This window comes from Phaethon aethereus (assembly GCF_964289735.1).
Source record: "Phaethon aethereus genome assembly, chromosome: 12".
Classification (NCBI taxonomy): Eukaryota; Metazoa; Chordata; class Aves; order Phaethontiformes; family Phaethontidae; genus Phaethon; species Phaethon aethereus.
Genome location: NC_138588.1, coordinates 10,958,229 through 10,977,958, shown reverse-complemented (window position 1 = coordinate 10,977,958; position 19,730 = coordinate 10,958,229). Strand labels below are relative to the sequence as shown.

General features: G+C 43.8%; 1 protein-coding gene across 1 annotated transcript in view; it reads right to left on the bottom strand.

Moving 5' to 3' along the window:
* Positions 1–1,133: 1,133 nt before the first annotated feature.
* Positions 1,134–19,730, bottom strand: part of HDGFL3 (HDGF like 3) — a gene marked incomplete at its 3' end in the record, with an annotated part of 35,510 nt that continues 16,913 nt past the window's right edge. The window contains exons 2-6 of the mRNA XM_082005064.1: positions 13,543–13,619; positions 10,123–10,261; positions 8,675–8,833; positions 6,966–7,112; positions 1,134–1,685 (exon numbers count right to left, since the gene is read on the bottom strand). Coding sequence (XP_081861190.1) covers positions 1,134–1,685; positions 6,966–7,112; positions 8,675–8,833; positions 10,123–10,261; positions 13,543–13,619 — 1,074 coding nt within the window. The remainder of the gene's footprint in view (positions 1,686–6,965; positions 7,113–8,674; positions 8,834–10,122; positions 10,262–13,542; positions 13,620–19,730) is intronic.

Below are 19,730 nucleotides of genomic sequence, written 5' to 3'. Positions count from 1 at the left end.
CTTCCACTTATACTAGTGGGAACAGGATCAGACTGTCCTCATGTGATCATGGCAAGTGTCTCCAAGTCTTGGTGTCTTCACATTAAACAGAGAGAGCAAAACTCACTGACAGGCACAGGGATGCACTGCTTTCGTCCAGCAACATGAAGACATGCAACGCTACGTGACTACCTAGCCCTGAGCAAGACGTCCCCTCTCCTCTCTAAAGAATGCAGAGTGTGAATAGTTGTCCACCCACACCCTGACGGATGGAAAGAAACACAATATACAAGCAGTACGAAGGAATTAGTACTGTATTTGGTGTGATCATCCAAGAAAAAAATATCAAGGAATAAGGGAGGGTGTACAAGTTAAATCTGCTGGGGATGATGGAATTTTCATTTTACACAGGATCTGGAGAAGGACATAAAAAGAAGACATTTTAACTTCCCTGCAGTAGCAGTTTGCTGCCTAAGCTCTCTCCTGCTCTGGCCCATCACACCTGCTGTGTGGATGCCACGGCTATAGTGGACTATGCTGCTCTGTCCAAGGGCATAAGAGTGTACGAGTGCCCACTTCACAGTCTGGGATCCCAGTCTGGTTGCTGCACCTCTGAACTAAGGGCTGTGGTTGTTCAACATGGTTCTTCTCTCCCACAACAAGGGGTTTGCAAACAGTAAGTAATGGAAACCTGCCCTTTCCGTGTGGGAGGTCCTGGTACGTCCTGACGAACAACACATGATAAGGGGTTATTATAAAATGCTCAGGCATGTAATGATGGCTTACAGGAACTGCCGGAGCCCTGCCTCCCCCCAAAAGGTGTATCAATGTGCTGCTCATCCAGAGCACCGCACCTCCATTGACCTCCCTCCCGTGTAAGGGTCAATGAGATGATTATACTTCCAGATGCTTTGGAGACGTGGCTTGGAGGGGTTCGCTGCCGTTTCTTTCCCTCCAGAGGGAGATGCAGACACCCATTAAACCAACAACAAATGGTGAGTCAATCAAACCATCCCTTCTGCTGAAGTTCTCAATGACAGCTGCTACCCAGCACTGACAGGCAGGACGGGCGGTGAAACAGTCCAGCCCTACGGTATTGCTCTCAGACCCAGTAAGGAAAGCCGTCCTTTCGGAGCATGAAACCTTTGCACTTACTAACAACGATTCCCCTCTAGGCTAAGGCCAGAAGGCTGGGTAAGCACCATTCTCACATGGGGCGCTGGGAATATTAATACTTCCACTTCCCGGCGTCTCACAGATATGTCTGTTGTGCCACGGTGTGGCACAAGGGGGACAACGATGAGCCAGGTATGCAAATCGTCCTCTAGGATTTTCACAGTTTCCAGCACCATCTTCCAGCATGACACACATTTTGTCTCCCAGGCACGCTCCCAGGTGCCCCAGAAGTCAGCAGTTCTCTTCTCCCCAGCTGCCGTCAGCCCCCGGGGCCAGCGGGGCCGCACAGGGACATCGGCTCCTTCCCCTGCCCAGCAGGCGCTGCCAGGCCCCCGCGGCCGCCGCACAACAGGGATGCGGCAGAGCTGAGCAGTTTCCATGGTCTCCATGGTTTCACGTCTCTTCAGAAACAGATCAACTCGCATCATCTTTGTTTGAACAAGTCTCTTGGCTTTACTGTAAAGATATGGTGCAACGTGTGCCACACTGACCAACGCTACTCCACACAAAAGAAAGAGCACAGAATCCGACTGATGCGCATGAAAAATTTCAGTCATCAATAAAACTGAAGGACAGAGAACACAGAGAGCAGGGCATAAAACTAAATGCACAAATTGCCTTGGTTTTTTCTGGCACTGAAAATTCCTTCCTCAACAGTGTCTGGCAACTGACTCAGCCATCCTGCACTTTAAAAGCTTCACTGCATGGGCAGAAGGGTAATTATTTTACTTGCTCGGTACAATCATTGTTATTCCATGTTGGTTTGATGTCAAAATGGCTACAGGATTCAATGTACACAGAGATGTGAAGAGTCTATTTATTTCATCTATTCTGGCTGCTTTAATCTCAACTTGCAGTCAGACATTTATGTTTCTCCTGAGTTATGTCCCATTGCCTTACTTAGCAGTGCCACTATCCTGAGCCATACGAAGGCAGCAGACAACACCCCTCTCTACACCAGAGAGTATGCCACTATTTGATTTCTACATAGAATTTTTTACTGTGCAATAGTTAAACACGTTTTTACAAATGTTATCTTTTTTGGAAGGGTGGATTTTAACTTACCTCAAATTAAAAAAAAAAAAATACCAGACAGAAATAGGTACTGTTTTCATTTTCTGGAAAAATGCCCACATAAATGCTTTTACATCGAATAGAGCCCTAAATGCTATGCTTTTAATGTTGATAAAACCCCAAACCTGTCATGCAGCATAACCAATGTTATTCTTGCGAGGTAAAGAAGGAAGAGCAAAGGAACCAAACATCTCAAAACCACATCAGAAGGACACAATGAACCTGTGTTTCTCTGGCCAGTTTGGCCACACCACCTGTCTTTCACAGTGGTAACTGGAATTGTTGCTACCCCACAAGAACATCACAACAAAAAATATGTCCTGGACACAGGCTGTTTTAAATATGTTCTCCCAATTGCAATAGTATCAGATGGCAGTAATTTTGGACCAGATTTTGATCCCCTTATTCATGCTGGCAAGCAGTCGCCTCCACAAATAGATCCCCTGACTCCCATGTTAGTAACTGATTGTCAGTGTGAGTAAAAAGATCGCAGCCCTTTACCCCACTTTAATATTCAGGCGGCACCAGGAGCAAAAAAAATATTTCATTTCCAACAAATCTACGACTTTTCAAAGACTCAGCAAGATCATTCACCTCCTGAAAGGCAACCACATGCATCCCTACAATAAGAGAATGCCTCATTTACCAACACAATGTCTGGGCTGTAACTAAAGTAATGAATACCAAAAGAAAAACTTGCCACATACCCTGAGCGCTGACCTTAACATTCAAATACTCCCTAACAGGGCAGGGACTACAACCAGCTTTCAAACGTCATTATATGGGTATCCAGAGCGTAAAAGTAAAAAGCAACTTAGGTGTTCAGTTATAAAGATTCAGAGTTACGCCAGCCAAGAACCAAACACACAAGTCACCGGAGATTTAAATGTGGAATGTAAATCTGCTGCCATGAATTCACTGATTTGTGAGCTAATTTTGTACCATAAAAAGTAAACAGCACAAAGCCATGAATATCTTTCCGCTGGAATATTCCGTTTATGTGGTATTTTGAGAAAGGCCAAACAATTTAGTATATAAGAGCAGAGGACTGTCATGGGGAGGTTCTGTGACTCTTGACTTGAGCAAACTCTGGGATGGGCTGTCTTACCTAATATATTATTAGTTAATTAATATTAGATAATAAACCCCTGAGGTTCAGGCTTTGCATCTTTCTGGGGAAGGAATCAGCTGAAGAACAGCAGTGAGGGAAAGAGCTTGAGAAACAGGTAGTGGCAGGACATGATTATAAATTGTGGCTGAGTCTGAGGAAGCTAATGTCTCTTCTGTTGAGAGTGCCTGTAGTCCTCAAGAACAGTTGAGAAACTAAGGGATGGGGATAAAGAAAATAACGCAGCTTTGTCAACCCCAGGGATAAAAAAAAAAAATCACAAGTTGAGCCGTTGAACAGTATGAAATTGGCTGAAAAAATATCATAGCTTTGGAAGTACTTTTATTTGCTCTGGGTTTTGGGTCTTTCGGAAGCCATCACTTCACATTTTCAAGCTTTCCTCTACCACCTGGAGGTTAGAAATCTCATTAAAAAATATAGGTGAAGATGCTGCTACAATCATTTGACTTCAGCCGTTAACCCTTCAAGAAGATCCCCATAATGCTGAGGGTGATTAAAAGGCAAGGGTCCTTCTGGCCTGAAGAGGGGAGTCGTCTCTTCAGCCTGCAGTCCAGGCATTACAAAACACAATCACTCCCTCGTTATTATTAGTAGTTTTATTAAGAGAAAAGCTGCTTGTGCCCTTTAGGCAACTCTTGTGTGGTCAGAGACCTGGGAGGTGCAGAGCACGGGCGCCAAAGGCTTTGCAGGACGCAGCCCGTGGGGAGCACCACAAGTAGGGCAGCTGAGCCCGCAGCCTTCTGCCCACCTGCCTTCCACCGCCCTTCCCAGCCTCCATACCAGGCGTCTTCCAAGCAGCTGGTCACGGTGGCCAAACCAGGGGAATGGGACATGCCTGTCCTTGAGATCAGGGCCCTGAACTCCTGTTTTTCTTGTCTCTTTGCCTTCGTGCTTCCTTTCTACATTTATTTTGAAACATGTTTTTCCGGTGTGTCTCGCGCAGCCCCCAACACCCCACCTCCGGGGGAGGAGGGGGAGGTTGCACCCCATTTTGGTGTGGTCTTGGCGCCATCTCATGGCCAGACAGCCGTCCTGAGGTTGGCTGGCCTCGCAGGAAGGCGAAGTGGTGGTTATGCAGCTCCTGTGCTGCACAGAGGAGCTGTTACATCCTCCTGGGGAGGAAGAAGCCCATCTTCTTCAGGCTGCGTGTTTTTGGTCCAGTGCTCTTCTCACAAGCTAAACGATTTTAAAGAGACCATAATCTCATCAACGATGGTGTGTTTTAGCAGACCTAGACATTCTTCTGAATTCATGCATTTGAAGAAGAGGACCAGATCCCAACTCTGCAGGCACATGTTGGTCTTTTTCATCCTTCCTTTCTACAGGAGAGACATCCAAGTGCATGGGCTGGAGGAGCTCAGCACACTCCAACAGACTCCCAGTCTGGATATCCAGCAGAACGTGGCTGCAGGACAGCTGGCCCTGTACCCCAGGAGGTCAGTCTAGACACACACTGTGTGACCGGCTGTTTAACACCAACTGAAAAAAAAAAGTCTGATTACTCTTTCCCTGAGTGCCTTGTGTCTGATGAAGGCATACCTTCTAAAAAGACACCTGGCCTGCCTTTGAGGACACCAGGAGGTGGAGTGTCCCCTCCTGGTCCTAGAAGAGAACTGCACTACTGACAAAATCTAAAAAGAAATGCTGAAGAGGATTTCCATGTGAAATGCTGATTCTGTGGCAGAAATGCTCAAGGTGAAATATCTGGATTAGAACATGAATTTCTCCAAATTTATCAGTGCTTTTATCTCAAGCTGCCCTTAAAACCATCTCTCCACCTCTCTTTAGTATGTGCTACTAAAACTCCCACCTTTCCCATAATGTTAAAAGCATCCAAGATCTAGGTAAAGAGTGGTCGTTCAAGTGTGAGGTCAAGCCCAAGTCCTGGGGTTTCAGAAGGCTGAGCAGAGCCAGCTCCTCACGTGGGTAATGGCAGCGTTGACTCTGAGTATTTCTGTGGAGTTGGTGCTGGCAGGAAGGACACAAAGACCATTGACAATATTTCAGCACAGGGGCTGAAATATCTGCAATCCTGAAAATGCTGCAGAACACCACAATGTTGGACTCCACCTCCCAGCAGTTACAAGTATGTCACATACAGAGGGAGGAGCCATATGAATGTCACCAGCCACAAAGCCAACATCCTATGTGACTTTTTAGCCACTTAATCTGTGACTGACTAAACTCAGTGAGCATTTGGTCCTTACATGGAGAGCATGCCTGAAGTTCACAGACATATCCCTGTCACTGCCCTCCTGAACCTCTTGCCACCTCAGACGGACCTTATGGCCAGTTTTCTCACTCAAATGCCTATTTGAAGATAACGACAGTGTCACAGGGCTCACTAGCCAGAACATGGGCAACACCTGCACTACGCACTCGCCACACTCAGCAGCCCCAGACTCTCCAGTTGTGGGGGTGAGGTGCTGGGAAGGCACAGCCGGCCGTAGAGTCTCCTTGCATCAGTCTCTGGCTCAAGCCAGCTGCTCGTTCAGAGTGAATGGGAGAGGGTCAGGGTGTATTATCTTCCTGACCCCACGAGCCACAGACCAAAGCCTTTGTAAGACGAAGAGCCACAGAACACATATACTGTATCACAGAGAGACAAGGGGAAAGGAAGCTCTGTGAGGAGTCTTTAAGCAGGGGACAACAGCAGCTCCCCAGAGGTGTTTTGTGAGAAAGGGTTGAGGCTGAGCACGCAGCTGGGTGCTAAGGCACCTCGGCAGTGTCAGATGAGAGCCTGTGCTGGCTGGCTTCCTCTCACACCTGGGGATTCATGTCACTCAGCAGCTCCTGTGACAGCCCAGCCCGGCTGCTGGCCACGTGGCAGAGCCTTGGCACGGGAGCCGCACAAGAACCAGTTCTGAGCTGGAGCTGTAGTTGCTGGAGCAGGGAGGCTTGTGCTGCTCCAGAGGCACAGAAATAGTACTGGTTGTTAAAGGAGCCTGACGACTAACCAATTCCCATGACAATTCCCCTGCTCTGCAGCCTTCCTGTCTGTTGTTGTGGTCACAAAAAAGTAATATTGATATGAACACACAACTGACACAAGCACACACAAGGAGATCAACATGAACCTGCTCTGGAGCAGACTGTATATCCCCTCCCTGAAAGATCATAACCCAAGCAGGATCTGCTCTAAAACCCACAGTATGCAGAGTCTTTAATGTGCACATGAACCCTCATGAACTCCGAAGAAGTCCGTAGGATTGCACAGATTTTAAACAAGTGTGAAAGGATAAGCAGGCTCCCACTGTTTAGTGAGCCAACATGCATTATGCAAACAGTCTGATTCTGCTCTCACATCAATTTTGCATCATTCCAGCTCCTGGTTTTCGGTAGTTACCCTGAGCTGACATCCATGCAAGTGTTGGAACAAAAGTAATGCTTGTAAGTATCTTTTCTCATTCAGTTGTTTCTCTAGAGCAAAATTTATACCAGTGCAGGGTCCAGTCCCATGTTTCTGTTCTAGACACATTCTGAGCACTGAAGTGCCACGTAAAAAGATCGCACGTGGTATGCACCAATGCAGTGCCTTTCACCCCTAGCTCCAAAGGCCCCCGGTAGCAAACTGCATGGGAAATGAATTATATTAACAGAAGATTACCCCTTCACTGGTTTTCTGCAAATCTGAAGAAGTGTTTCTTGTGTCATTGCCTGCGTCCCCAGCATCAGAGCTGCTCTTGTTTTCTTCCTCTTTGCAGTCCTTATCATCTTCATCTCCAGGAGATTTCCGTGACTGCTTGGAGGACTTCTAAAACGAGCAACAACAGAGTTTCAAAGTAAAAACTGAGCTTCAGCCATAGAAAGACACTTTTGTAATGTATGTGAAATACCGTCTGATCATGTGGTTCCGTGTTCAAGGTGAATATTGGGGAGGACATGTCGGGTGAAAAGTGTTTTTAAGGTGAAGTAGTTGGAGTTACTGCCATCAGTGAACCAAAAGGAGAAATTTTGTGTTCAACACAGGTTAGCAGCACAGTTGACTGTAAAGCAGACACAGTAATAGGAGATGGGTATTAGTGCCGGGTCACCTGTAGGTTTTGTTAGTTAATGAAACAGATGGTGCCAGCTTGACAAAAGTTTTGATTAAACACAGAGATGTAAAACGAGAATAACATTAGCAGAGCTGCTTTCCATACTTTTTTTAGTGCTGTCAGCTTTAATATATTAACATTAAAGCCATGTGGAACCAATACATCTTTTCTGCTCCCTTTATGTTATGCAATTCTACAGTACAAAAGGATAAATTGTGGCATTAAGCCACCATTTTCCTAATCCTCTGTTTGCCCAGTCTTCTGGAAAGAAGATGGTAGACCAGACCTGAATTTCTAATGTAAAACACACAAAGGGGGTGAAATTACTTAATACATTTTGTTCAGTGGATGAACCACAAAAACTCACGCTCTCCCCCAGATTGAGCCTGGATCAGATTGCTTGCTTCTTTTCATTTCATTTAGTTTTCACTTTCAGAGAAGAATAACATGAATGTGAATGTACGTGACTCTGCCACACTTTCCACATTTTTTAAGCAAAGTACAGACCTGGAGGCACACATAGAAGTGACAATAATGTTGCTCCCTTTCACTGAGGTGACAAGAGAGAAGCGTATCTGAACCCAAAGTTGTCACTATGCAGGTGATTATGTTCACCAGGCATTATTAGGCAGTCTGAAACACATTACTCTCAGCTTCCTCATCTGTGCTGTTACTTAGGTATTAACAGAGCAGGTAGGTACTACAATGCAGGTCTTTCATCTACAAATTGAGTGCCCTATTTCCCTCCTTAATGAATTAGTTCGTCCTCCCTCCCATTATGCATCCTGTACTGAAGTATTTTACACTCAGCTGCAAGAGGGGCAGCTGAGCACATCTGGCCCTACCATATCTTTTAGCATGGCATCTGGGACTCACACTGGAGACGGGAGAGTCTGAATTCTCCCAGACAGGAGCGAAACCTGAACTCATGTCTCCCAGGAGACACACTCCTAAGGCTTTTTTTTCCACTCTTCATGAGGAAATACCTATCTAAGATGATCAAACCTATCAATCCATCTTTCAATGGATTTTCTTTCCGGCCCTTCTGAACTCCTTCCCATACTTTCAGCTCCTTCTCAAAGTGTGGGCACTAGGACAGGGCAGAGTATTTCAACTGCTGTCTCACCAAGGCTGTCTACAAAAGCAAGCGTGCTACCCTCTGCCTGTTTGAACACCACCATTATGGTACTAGAATCAAAATGCTAAAGAAGGAAGAACAGACTGCCATATTGTAATTATAAATGCACATGGGTAACAATGGAAAAACTTAGAAGATAACCTTTGAAGTGTAGGATTTTTTCCGTTTTGAGCCTGCTTTTTCATTCTTTCTTTTTCCTTTTCCATCCTCTTCTACCCGATCACCTTCCTCCTCACTGCTGGCATCTGCTGTATTTCCTCCTTCTCCTTCAGTTTCTGATGAGCTCTGTTGCTGAATTGCCTTTAAAAGAACAATAAGAATACCAATAATAATACAAACAACAAAAATCTATTACTTCATTTTTGTTTTGTATTGGAGACAGAAATACCGGTAACAGACAGCTTATGCTTGAATCACTATAGTCAGGAAGAGCTCAGGTTATTGCAATTGTCAGGAAAAAAGGCTGCAAAGGCAATTTTCTCAGTCACCACTTGAAAACAGTTATCAGATGCAGATTCTGGGATAGCATGTTCTGAAGGGTTTACACAGAAACAGAAGATCCGACAGCAAAGATGTGTTTGCTGGAGAACTAAGGGTTGCTCTGTGGAGAGACTTGGCATGTCCTGCTTTGGGCAAAACTACGGAAACTTTTAGACTTGTGCTGCAATAGGAGAGACTTATTCAGGGGAGAAGACGGCTCTTACAGAACCCCCCAAAGGGCAAGATCTGTTAGGAAAAAGCAAACACTGACCAGAAGGCTGAGAGCTCTTTGACAGTCCATCTCCCGCAGACTATTCACCAGATTTTTTTAAATCCCCAAGTGTACACAAAACATCTGCAGGGCTGAAAATGTGAAACAGGAACTGAGAGGGGCAGCAGCTTGTCTGCAGGTGGTCCGTATCTCTGGTTTGTAAGGTTTTGTGCTAATAATGTAATAGGTGTTTGCCTTCTTTTGGAGGTGATTTCTGCCTTCAAAGGACCACATTTATTTAATGAGAAAAGTTCTTTGGATTTATACAGCCCACCAACTACTCTTCTCCCCCTCCAGCTTCACTGACTTTTTGCTCCAGACATCCAACAGGGAGAGCTGTTGCACAGCAGCTACTATCTCGTAACAGCAGCTTAAACCTCCACCTTCTCATCCCTCACAACTTCAGCAGTGCTGCCCTACATGTTATACATTATCAATGTAAAAATCAAAAGTACAGTGGCCTTAAGGTCTGTGTAAAATACACTGAATCTGATATAAACATAAACAACAGAAAGAAGTCAGAAATTATTCATGTTTATACTGGAATAAATAAAACCTTCCATTTTTAATTCAACTAAATCTGCTACAGAATTTTCCACTTCACCACCCCAGAATATCACAGAAAGCAACAGACTCTGTAGCATGATTAAGGTTCAATTTGTCACAGAGTGCAAGACCACAGTTGTCTTTACATTACACAATTACAAAAGCTGTGAAACTTTCTAGCTCCACCAAAACCAGGACCTGCCACATCACTCATACAACGTTTACATTGACAAGAAGTCTTCAAAGAAGAAAACAAGAAAGATAAGGAGGAATAGAAGTAAAAGTAATTTACCTGATAGCCAGTAAACTTTACGCCAGGGTTGTTTTCTATTTCCCACAGGCCTTCATTAAATCCTTTTCGCTTGTTCGACTTCCCAAACTTATCTTTATATTCTTTATATGGGAAAAGGTCTTTGGGCCCCAGGAACGCACTGCATTTTAACACAGGTAACATTCAAAAAAGGACTTAAATTCCTCCTCCTCAAAAAAACCTAAACACATTAACAGTGCAAATGTTTTCCCTAGTCTTCTGCTCATTCCACAATTTCTTTTTCAGTTTTATTTACTTACTTACTTATTTAACACACTGGCTTTGAGTTACTGCTGTGAGTCTGATTTAATGGATTGTCTCACCATTCTGATGTTTGATGTTGCAAAATCATGCTGGGTCTCTCTAGAAACAACCTAAACAAGTCTCATTTATTGTATTAACTACTGCTGGGAGCTGGCACTTGAACAGTTTATGAAAGGGATTATATGACGTAATTGCCTGCGATAGCAAGGGACCAAACTTCCAATCCTATGTGTTACAAATGAGAAAGACCTAAAAATGCCATGTGACAAGTTAAAGCATGTACGGAGTGCCTAGAACCCATGAGCCAAAACTTCTCACTTGTACTACTGGACAGAAAAAGCAGTGGCATTTGTTACTCTCTATACTGCCAGTAAGCCTGGGAGCATCTTTCTTGGAATAAGCCTCCCCATGCTAGATTCTGTGCAAACACAATAACAATGTTCTCTTTCCCAAAAATCTTATAATTTCATATAAGACAAGAACAATGGGTGAATATAGGCAGATGAGTAATACAAGGAAACAATGAGACACACAGGGTGCTTGTGGCCAAATTGTTTTTTAGACAGCACAGCAAAGGAGGGATTTTGTGCTCTGCCGCTGCAGAAGTCAGCTATGCACTGGGCCAACTAATTTCAGGCACAGTGCAAGGAAAAATAATTTAAAGAGAGTGGTAATTTATCCCGCTTTTTTGACATACTTCACAGGAGAATTCTAACTTCTTATATAAAACTGAAGAAAGCATAATTTCCTTTTCATTGGGTATCTATATCCAGTGTGTTTACTGTGGTATCTATATCCAGTGTGTTTACTGTGCTCTGTATCATGCTACTGGGACGGTTAATTGTAAGTTAAATTAAAAACAGTGAACGCAAAAAAAACCCCAACTCATTCCCACATGGAAGATTCTATGTCACCAATGACTGGAGCTGAGCAAGTCACAGTGTCCTTCACTATAATCACTGTCCTACTTTCCTGATGATCTTTGCAATTAACGTTAACTCTATGGTCTCCGTTACCACGAGATCTTGGAGCTTCACCATTTACAACACATCTATTCTTGTAGCATCCCCACAATGTTGGGAAGTTGCCCTTTTTTGCAGATGGGCTTCTGAGGCACAGAGATCTGCCCAAGGTCAAACTCAAACTGATGGCAGGGTACAGAGGAAAACCCAACTCTCTTCAGTCTCAGTCTAATAGTTTCATCACAGGATCGTATTTCTTCCTTGCTGTAAACATTATTTCAGATTAATGGCTGATCTATGCCCTGATTCTTCCCAGCATTCATGAATGTGCAAAGTTTCTTTCACTTAAATCATCCCACTGGCCAACAAGTTTACCAGTATAGAGCCAACTGGTGGCTAAAGGCATCAGATGACAAGTCTCTGGGGAAAGAGCTTCCCTTTAACTACACAGGAGACAGAACGGTATCCACACTCAGTTGTGTCATTGAGAAATATCTCAATTATATAATTACAAAGCCAAGAATGCATTTCTACCTGAAAGCCAAACAGTGATTTCCAAACTAAAATATTACAGGCTACAATAAAGCAAGGGATATAAATAAATTATTTTATCTATGCTTTTGCTAATACTAGATGTCTCCTTGTTGCCAAAAATACATACAAACAGTTCTAACACAAATAACAAAGGAAAACTGCATGAAACTTAGCATGAGCTTGCTTAATTTAGCTCAACGTCATGTATGGAAATGCTTCAACAGCCTTTTATGTATAGTAAACACTGAAAAATTGTCTACATCCTTGTCTGAAATACCTTCATTGCCACGGGGAGAGTATAACAGTTTACACTGCTCTGCTATGAAACTAAGGAGTTGCAATCTACAGTTCATTTTTAACAGTTACGCTTTTAAAATCATTAAGGTAGTAACTACAAACCTTTTTTGTGTTTCCGATGTTACAGTCAGATCACGGGCTAACAAAATCCAAACCAAAAGACACTAGCAGTTTGGGATTCATTCATTTCAGAATAAAAGTGGTCAGAGGTTTTTTTCTCAAAATGTTTCTCGATAAAAATGTTTCAATTGAAAAAAAAATTTACATTTTGGTTTCTGATTTTAAAGCACCATAAGTATATTTGAACTTCATTCTTTTTAGATTATTTTGTGACAGTAGTAGCAGATCACAATGTACCAAAATATCAGGTTGTTTCACTACCGCAATGGGAAGAAATATTTTAACTAAAGAGAGGCTATTTTGATCTTTATTAAGCAGAAAGTGCCTTTAAAGATTTTTAAAACAAAATGTGACGTATTAGCTATGGGGCTTATTACATTCTGGAATGTTAAAATTAAAAATTAAACTATAAGTTTTAAATAAAGCTTCAAACCTCTAAAATTGAATTTAAAATGTAATCAGAATTTCATTTTTCTATTTTTTGAGGAATTCTAGAAAACATGTTCCCTGCAAGCGGGGAAAGAAAAGTTTTAAAATCTAAACATTTCATGCAAAATGGAAACGGTGATTTATTTTTTTAAACTACCTCAGACATAGTTTAAAATAGAGACATGCATTATAATTTCGAAACTCTACTTTGTAGCAATTACTACAAGACCTAGCTTAGTCTTTCTGATTCCTTTCCTTCCCTATGAGCTCAGCCAGCTCAGTTCTTCTATCACTTCTGAGAGCTCCATCCTACAACATCCCCAGCACAAATCCACAGGAATGCATATATTTTAAAGCTATGTGAGGACTGCGTAAGACTCCGGGGTCTGTTTCCTTTCATTTTACAAACTCCAAGTGAGTTCTCACACAGGGCACAAACCCAGACGTGTCCGAATACCGCAGCCTGATCTCTGCTGTACATCCAAGGAAAAATGTTTTCCCTGCATCTGAGTTCAGGTGACCCTTTAGCAAATTTATGCCAACACTTTTCTTTACGGGAAACCCAGGCACTTATTATTTATGCTTAGACCATGGTATACCATCCATGCAGCAATGTTCCCACCTACTTTCAGGTTTCACTTCCAGGTATTAATACAAATGAACTGGGCTCACAGGACCTATCTCTGTGTTCCCAATGGCTTCAGTCAGGATTTGTTCCAATAAAATCAGTGGAGATGATGTTAGCTACAGTGGAAGAAGACATTTTCAAAGGAGAAGATCATGTACATTCACTTACGTTTCATGAGTCCCAAAAAAGAAGATGGGGTATTTATTTGCTGGAGGCTTCACGGCTCCTTCAGGGAGTTCATCAATCTATGAGACAGAAATGGAAAAAAGATTATTCCCAAATGTGGTGTCCCTCGTCCAAGAATGGTGGAAACCAAGCCATGGAAGTGCTCGTGCAGGTATCCCCCGCCCCTGGGAGGTCCCACTGTGTGCTGGGGTAGGGAAGGGAAGATGGTTGCTGATTTTTCAGGCCAGCAGGTCAAAGTCAGCATAGGACAGAAACACTACAGGAAGACAACAGAAGACCAAGGAGCAGACAAAAAGTTTTAATGATTTCATGGGCACTATAATACAGAGAGGCAATAAAATCAAGTCTGCTTAAGTTAAGTGCTAACTTCAGATGCTGCCTCATCAAAGACACCGAAGCCCAGAGGGTAATGCTGTCTGTCTCACACAGCCACCCGAATAACTTCTGCAACAAATGGGGAACAGATGGTATCTCTGAGACTCTGCAGCTGGAAAACTGGACAATGTCCCATCGGTGCTTCCTGGTGGCCATGGTGGTACCCAGTGTAAAATGCCTAACACACAGCAGGGAGGAGGGCCTGGAGTCTCCTTCCTCTGCAGCACCCTAATAACTGTTTGTGGTCACCACTCCCCTCTGTACTCCATCTCTTCTTTCACATTTTATCCTTGGCCTCGTATTTCTCAAGATACAGCTGCAGAGCAGCTAAGGGAGGGACAGGGAGAGCGTTCTCCTGAGATACAGCTGGGACTGGGACAAATCCCTCAGGCTGAGCAGTGCCTAGAGCCCATCTACGCATGTCTGAGTGAGAGCGTTGGTCACGAGGCAGAAGGTTAGGCCCATGACTTAGTCTTGTCCATATCTAATTTTTCAGTCCCCTGCAGAAAAAACAGAGTCCAGGTGCCTACCCACATAAACCAGAAACACAGCACAGCTTTAAATTAAGATCTAAGGGCCCGCCTTCCCAGAAACGGCACTTCTGAGCATATGTGGGCATCCAAAATTAAGTGTCCTGAGAACTCTCCGGCTAAGAGGGGCCCTAACGAATCTAGGTATCTATAGGGCAACACCAGAGAGCAGGTGAATGGCCTGCTGCCTGGGTCTTGGGCAACTCAATCTCAACATAAGCATATGGAATCCTGCCAAATGTCACTGGAACCAAGAGCAAAGTGCTGACATACCAATGCTATACAAAATCTGCTCCTCAGCAGAGCACGGGGATGGAACCTGAATGTTTTCACTCAGGAGGCCAGGCCCACATGTGCTTTCCTTCTCTCTTCCTGCCGAAGGACCCCAAACACTGAATTCTTGTTGATTAATAAACACCAGATTGTTTTCAAAGGATGTTCTCTTTCACTGTAAAGCATCTGCTGGCTACGTAGCTCTCAAAGGAGTATGAGCTTTCAGAAGAATTCAAGTCCTTTTGGTCTTTCTGCAAGGACACCCATTGGGGACAGAGAAACCAGAGCCACATGCGGAGCTCTAACATCACAGGACTCCTTTCTGCAGAAGAAATGGATGCCTATCTCTTAGGTCTAAGCGGAGCATTCTCTGAAGCTACGCCAAAATCAGGGGATATAAGAGCACTCCCAAACCATTCGCTGCTTCTCTTCTGGGGCATGACTGAGGGGTGTGGATGGTGGGGCTCTGGCATGCTGGGCCATGTATCACCATGCACTCGTTGCCCAGCATGGTCTGCAGGAGACAATCCCTGATGGTCAGAGGTGTCACACACCTTGTGGGCACAGCAATTACCCAACTTCTTTTACTTAACAAAGCTAATGAATTGATAAATAAAAGGAGAATCTGTTCTTTAAATGCACATAGAAGGAAGATACACACAGAAGGAAGATGGAAGCGTGCATTCACTTTTAGCTCAGCTGTGTGTAAGAAGGAATTGAAACGACATGACAGGTTGTGCAGTGTCCTTTGCATCATCAGGAGTACATACAGGAAAGACTGCCCAAGATATTTTTTAGAACTCATAATTTTCTGACGTTAACTATTTGTTTTTAAGTAAACGCCCATAATGTGGTTACTTGCTCACTAATTTATGATTTAAATGCAGGTATTAGACTATAACAATGATAAAATGACTGCAGAGGAAAAACACTGCAACTCACTTGACAAACTGGTAGCAAATCAGGGAGATAGTATGTCCCACTCTGCAACGCATTTTATGCCTCCTTAAATATGGAAGTGTCTACACGTCAGACCAAAAAAGGCTGTGCTGGCAGTTTACCAAGTACGGGGGTAATATACCTCAACTGTCTGGATGCCACAGACGTCTTCCTCTTTATTATGACAAGGAAAATGTCCAGAGAGATACTAGACCCCAGAAAAATGTGGACTCCCGCGACTGGGACAAACGATGTCTGCTGGGACTTGAGCGCGAATCTCATTTAGCCGCTTGAAACACGGCGCCAGCTCTGGGCTGCATTACAGAACAGCGCAGTCCAGCCACTGTCTCAGCCCTTTAAGAACTTCTCATGAAATAAAGCGAACAGCTGTAAATGATCAGTAGAGCGAGGAATGAAGACATGCTTAGTAGGGAACGCTGATCAGAAGGGAATGGGGATCTTACATCACACAGTGTGCTATGCTCCAAAGCAGCGAGGATCTTCTCCTAAGCAACATCCCAAGTGGAGTTAAGCCTCATGTCGTATTCCCAGCACTTTATAACTGTTAGCTAAGGGGCAGCACCAAATTGACAAAGGACAGCACACACATCCATCACACCGCTCACCTGCTCCCCATTTCGTGGCATTTTCATGCCTTTATTCATCCGCATATCCCCTCTGACTATGTATCATCACAGGAGACGGTAAAAAAGCTTTTCATAGCTTTTGAAAGTTGGCATACACATACAAACACATGCAGTATAAATCTGCACTAAACAGCCCAAGGATAGACGGTTAATGCTCCCACTCTAACATTTCACTCCGCAGCTGAGGTCAAGACTTTTCCTGCCCTCACTGATTTTGCTGTGAGCTCCCCAGCTCTCAGACTTGTGTCGCTGGTCCTGTAATGAGGTTGAATATGAAGTGACAGTGCTATCTTACGGCCATTTAACTCCATGGCAAAAACTCCAGGGGATTTAGTGAAAGATGAGACCCTCTCTGCCATTAGGAAAGATCTCTCCCTTTTTTACCTGTTTCACATGAATCCCTGCATTAGATACCATGACAGCAGAGTTTGCACAGTCCACCCATTCCCAGCAAAACCACCTTAGCCCTCGGTGAATGCTGAGCCCCTACGTGCTCATTTTAGCTGCAGAAAAACCCCAGCACTCCTTGGCGATTGCTGCTGTTTTGTTAGGAACAGAAAGCAAGCAGTGCAAGCAACCATACTGCAGCCTCCTGCTGCTGCACTCAGTCACAATTTATTCCCATCCTACAAGATGTTTTGGTTAAATACGCTGAAGATTTGGTTCCGATATTTTTCCCCATATCAGCAAGATCAAAGACAGAGAGGGAGGTAGAGAAAGAGAGCGAGCGTGTGAGCACAAGGGCGAGAAAAGCATCACTGCTTCGAACCAGGAACAAAAGAGATAAGTGCACCCATACTAGGACACAGTGTTGTAGTCACAGAAACCTCACTAATGACTAAAGCATCTGTCTATCAGAGAGCCAGCCTGCGATTGCACTGTGCTCCTGGAAGGAAACAAACAGATTCTAAAGTGCCCGTTATAACCTGCAATCAAACAGGAGATCCGTCCCCTCCTGAACCAGAGCAGACAGTGGGCTGGAGCCTGCTGCCACAGAAATCTGAGCGAGCAGCGCATGGCGTGCATCATGTGCATCAGCAACATCATGGGCAGCCGCTTTAATTATGGCTAAAATTAAGCAGGTGGTTTCACATTTCGAGTTTTATCCCCTTTGCTCCTGTTGCTGTCATCTGCTTAATGAGTAACAATTGCTTTCTTTTTGCACCTCAGCAGAGCTGCACTTCCCAGCATTTGTTTGCCAACCAAGCAGCAGAGCTTCAAAGACGTAACTGTGCTTTTTTTTGCGTAAACAAATGCCAGGCTTCTAGGGTCAGGAACACTGAACAGAAAATCCAGCCTGTACCTCTCAAACCAGAGCAGGGCTTTATCAAATGGTGTTGCTAGGGACTACCAGTGTTCAAGCAAGAAATCCGTCTCCTTACATTGTCTTTTACAGGCTAGGATGTACACGCAGCCCGAATAATTTTCTCTCAGTGGTGCTGAGTAGCCGCTGACTTCTCAGGTAGTATTTCCAAGTGGTCCTCACGGGCTGGGTTCGGCAGTACTCACACTGCAACACTTTCTTCCCAGTTGCCACGAGGCTAGGGACCCTGGGGAGAGAGGCACTGGCTGGGTTGGACTGGAGCTGCAGAGCCGCAGCCCTGCAAGGAGGAGAGTGCAGAGCTGCCCTCCGAGAACAACAGTGGCTCCCAGAAGCACAAATCATCGCCGTGCCTGCCTCTGGGATAACGTGGCATATTCCAGGCAGGCTGGTGCAGAACCAGAGGAAGCTGCACCCCTCCTGGGTGTTCTGCTCTGCAGAGCTCTACATTCCCTACAAAATGGGAAACATGTCTCTCCAAGACACAGAGAAAACAGCAAGCTTTGTCTCTCTGCTTGTCTATGTAAAGCAGCTTTCTGTGGAGGTTTACGTTATTGCAGCAGTCAAGAAAGGGGCAGTTCTGCCCGTCAAGGCAGAAGAGCATCCCAGATGCGTCTTCTTCCACTCAGAAGGACAGCAGGTGTCATGTTGTATGGCTACCACAAAATCGCTGTGCTGGGGATAAGCTGCTGTTCAGAAGCAGGAATTCCAGGCTATCAGGGTGGCTTTTGGACCAGACCCTGTTCCATTATGTTCCAACAGAATTTTACATTGAAAAAAAAAGTATTATGCAAAAATGTCTATCATGATGGCCCACATGTACAGACAAGAAAGCTTTACTTCAGCATGCAGAGATGCTTATGTGGGTATTGAAACCACAAGTCCTTTTATTTTGCAAAGAGAGGGAATTAAAACTGCAGAGCAGTAATCACTGATTGTTTTGACATACTGTAAATGCCTTTGATTGGCAAAAGCACACAGAACCATTGCAGAGATCAGTATCTCCCACTGAAATCCCTGGAGTCACTGCACAGCAGTCGAGCAAAGGCCTATAGTATTTTTGCTGCAAAGTGGTTCAAGTTGCTTATTATTGCCTAACACATGCAAGCAGCTTGATCTTTTGCAGTTAGCTTATTAGCAAAACTCTAGATGGATAAAAGCAATACTCTTCAAAATCCATTATTAAAATAGGTTATTTTGCTTTTCTACAATGTTTTTATTCAGATGGATTTAATATGCTTTTTAATAGCTAATGCTACTGGGAGTCAGCAGTATGGCAGTATTTTTTCTAAACCATTATTTAAAATACTGTTCTGTAAAATATTATTTTTTTCCCCCCAGAAGATCCTAAAATGTAAAAAAAAAAAAAAAAAAAAGTAAAAAAAAAAAATTCAACCTCCTTCAAGCTAAAAACTGTGACTCAAATTCTGTGGTACTTCAATTAAACAGCAATCCAACTAAAGCTGATTGGAGACTGCAGAATTTTTCTCTCATTTATCAGGACTGTATGATATTTGAAGCAGAGCACAACTCCTTCCCTAGCGTACATCACATACTAGAACTTCCTAGTGTGGAATGCTGGCATATGCACTTTTTCACCCATTAAAAAAGACGCCCCTGTGAAGGGTGAGACTAGAAGCAGAATCCAACTTAATAAGGTGGAATTGCACAGCTACAAAAGTAAAAATTAAAAAAGTCTCTGGGCATGGAAGAGTGCCACCAGCAAAAACAAAAACCAAAACAAGATTAAAAACAGCAGAGCATACTTTTGAGCACTGCTGAAAATGGCTGAAGGGTATCCTGCAGACAGCCAGAAATGACAATATAAAGACATCAATCCTCCTTTTTTTTCTGTGCATGCTCAGGACCTCAACGAGATAGAAGACAATGAAGGGTTAGTTGGAGTCCAAACAATGCTGGCAGGCAACGTCTCACTAGGAAAGATGAGCAGTCTTGCAGCTGAGTTCAGCCCCTTTACATCCCTAATTAGCAGCATATTTTTAAGACAGAAAGTTGAAATACACTTTCTGCAGAGCTGCTTTAATCTTCAATATGAAAATGGGGCCAAAGCTTAGTTCTGCGTGA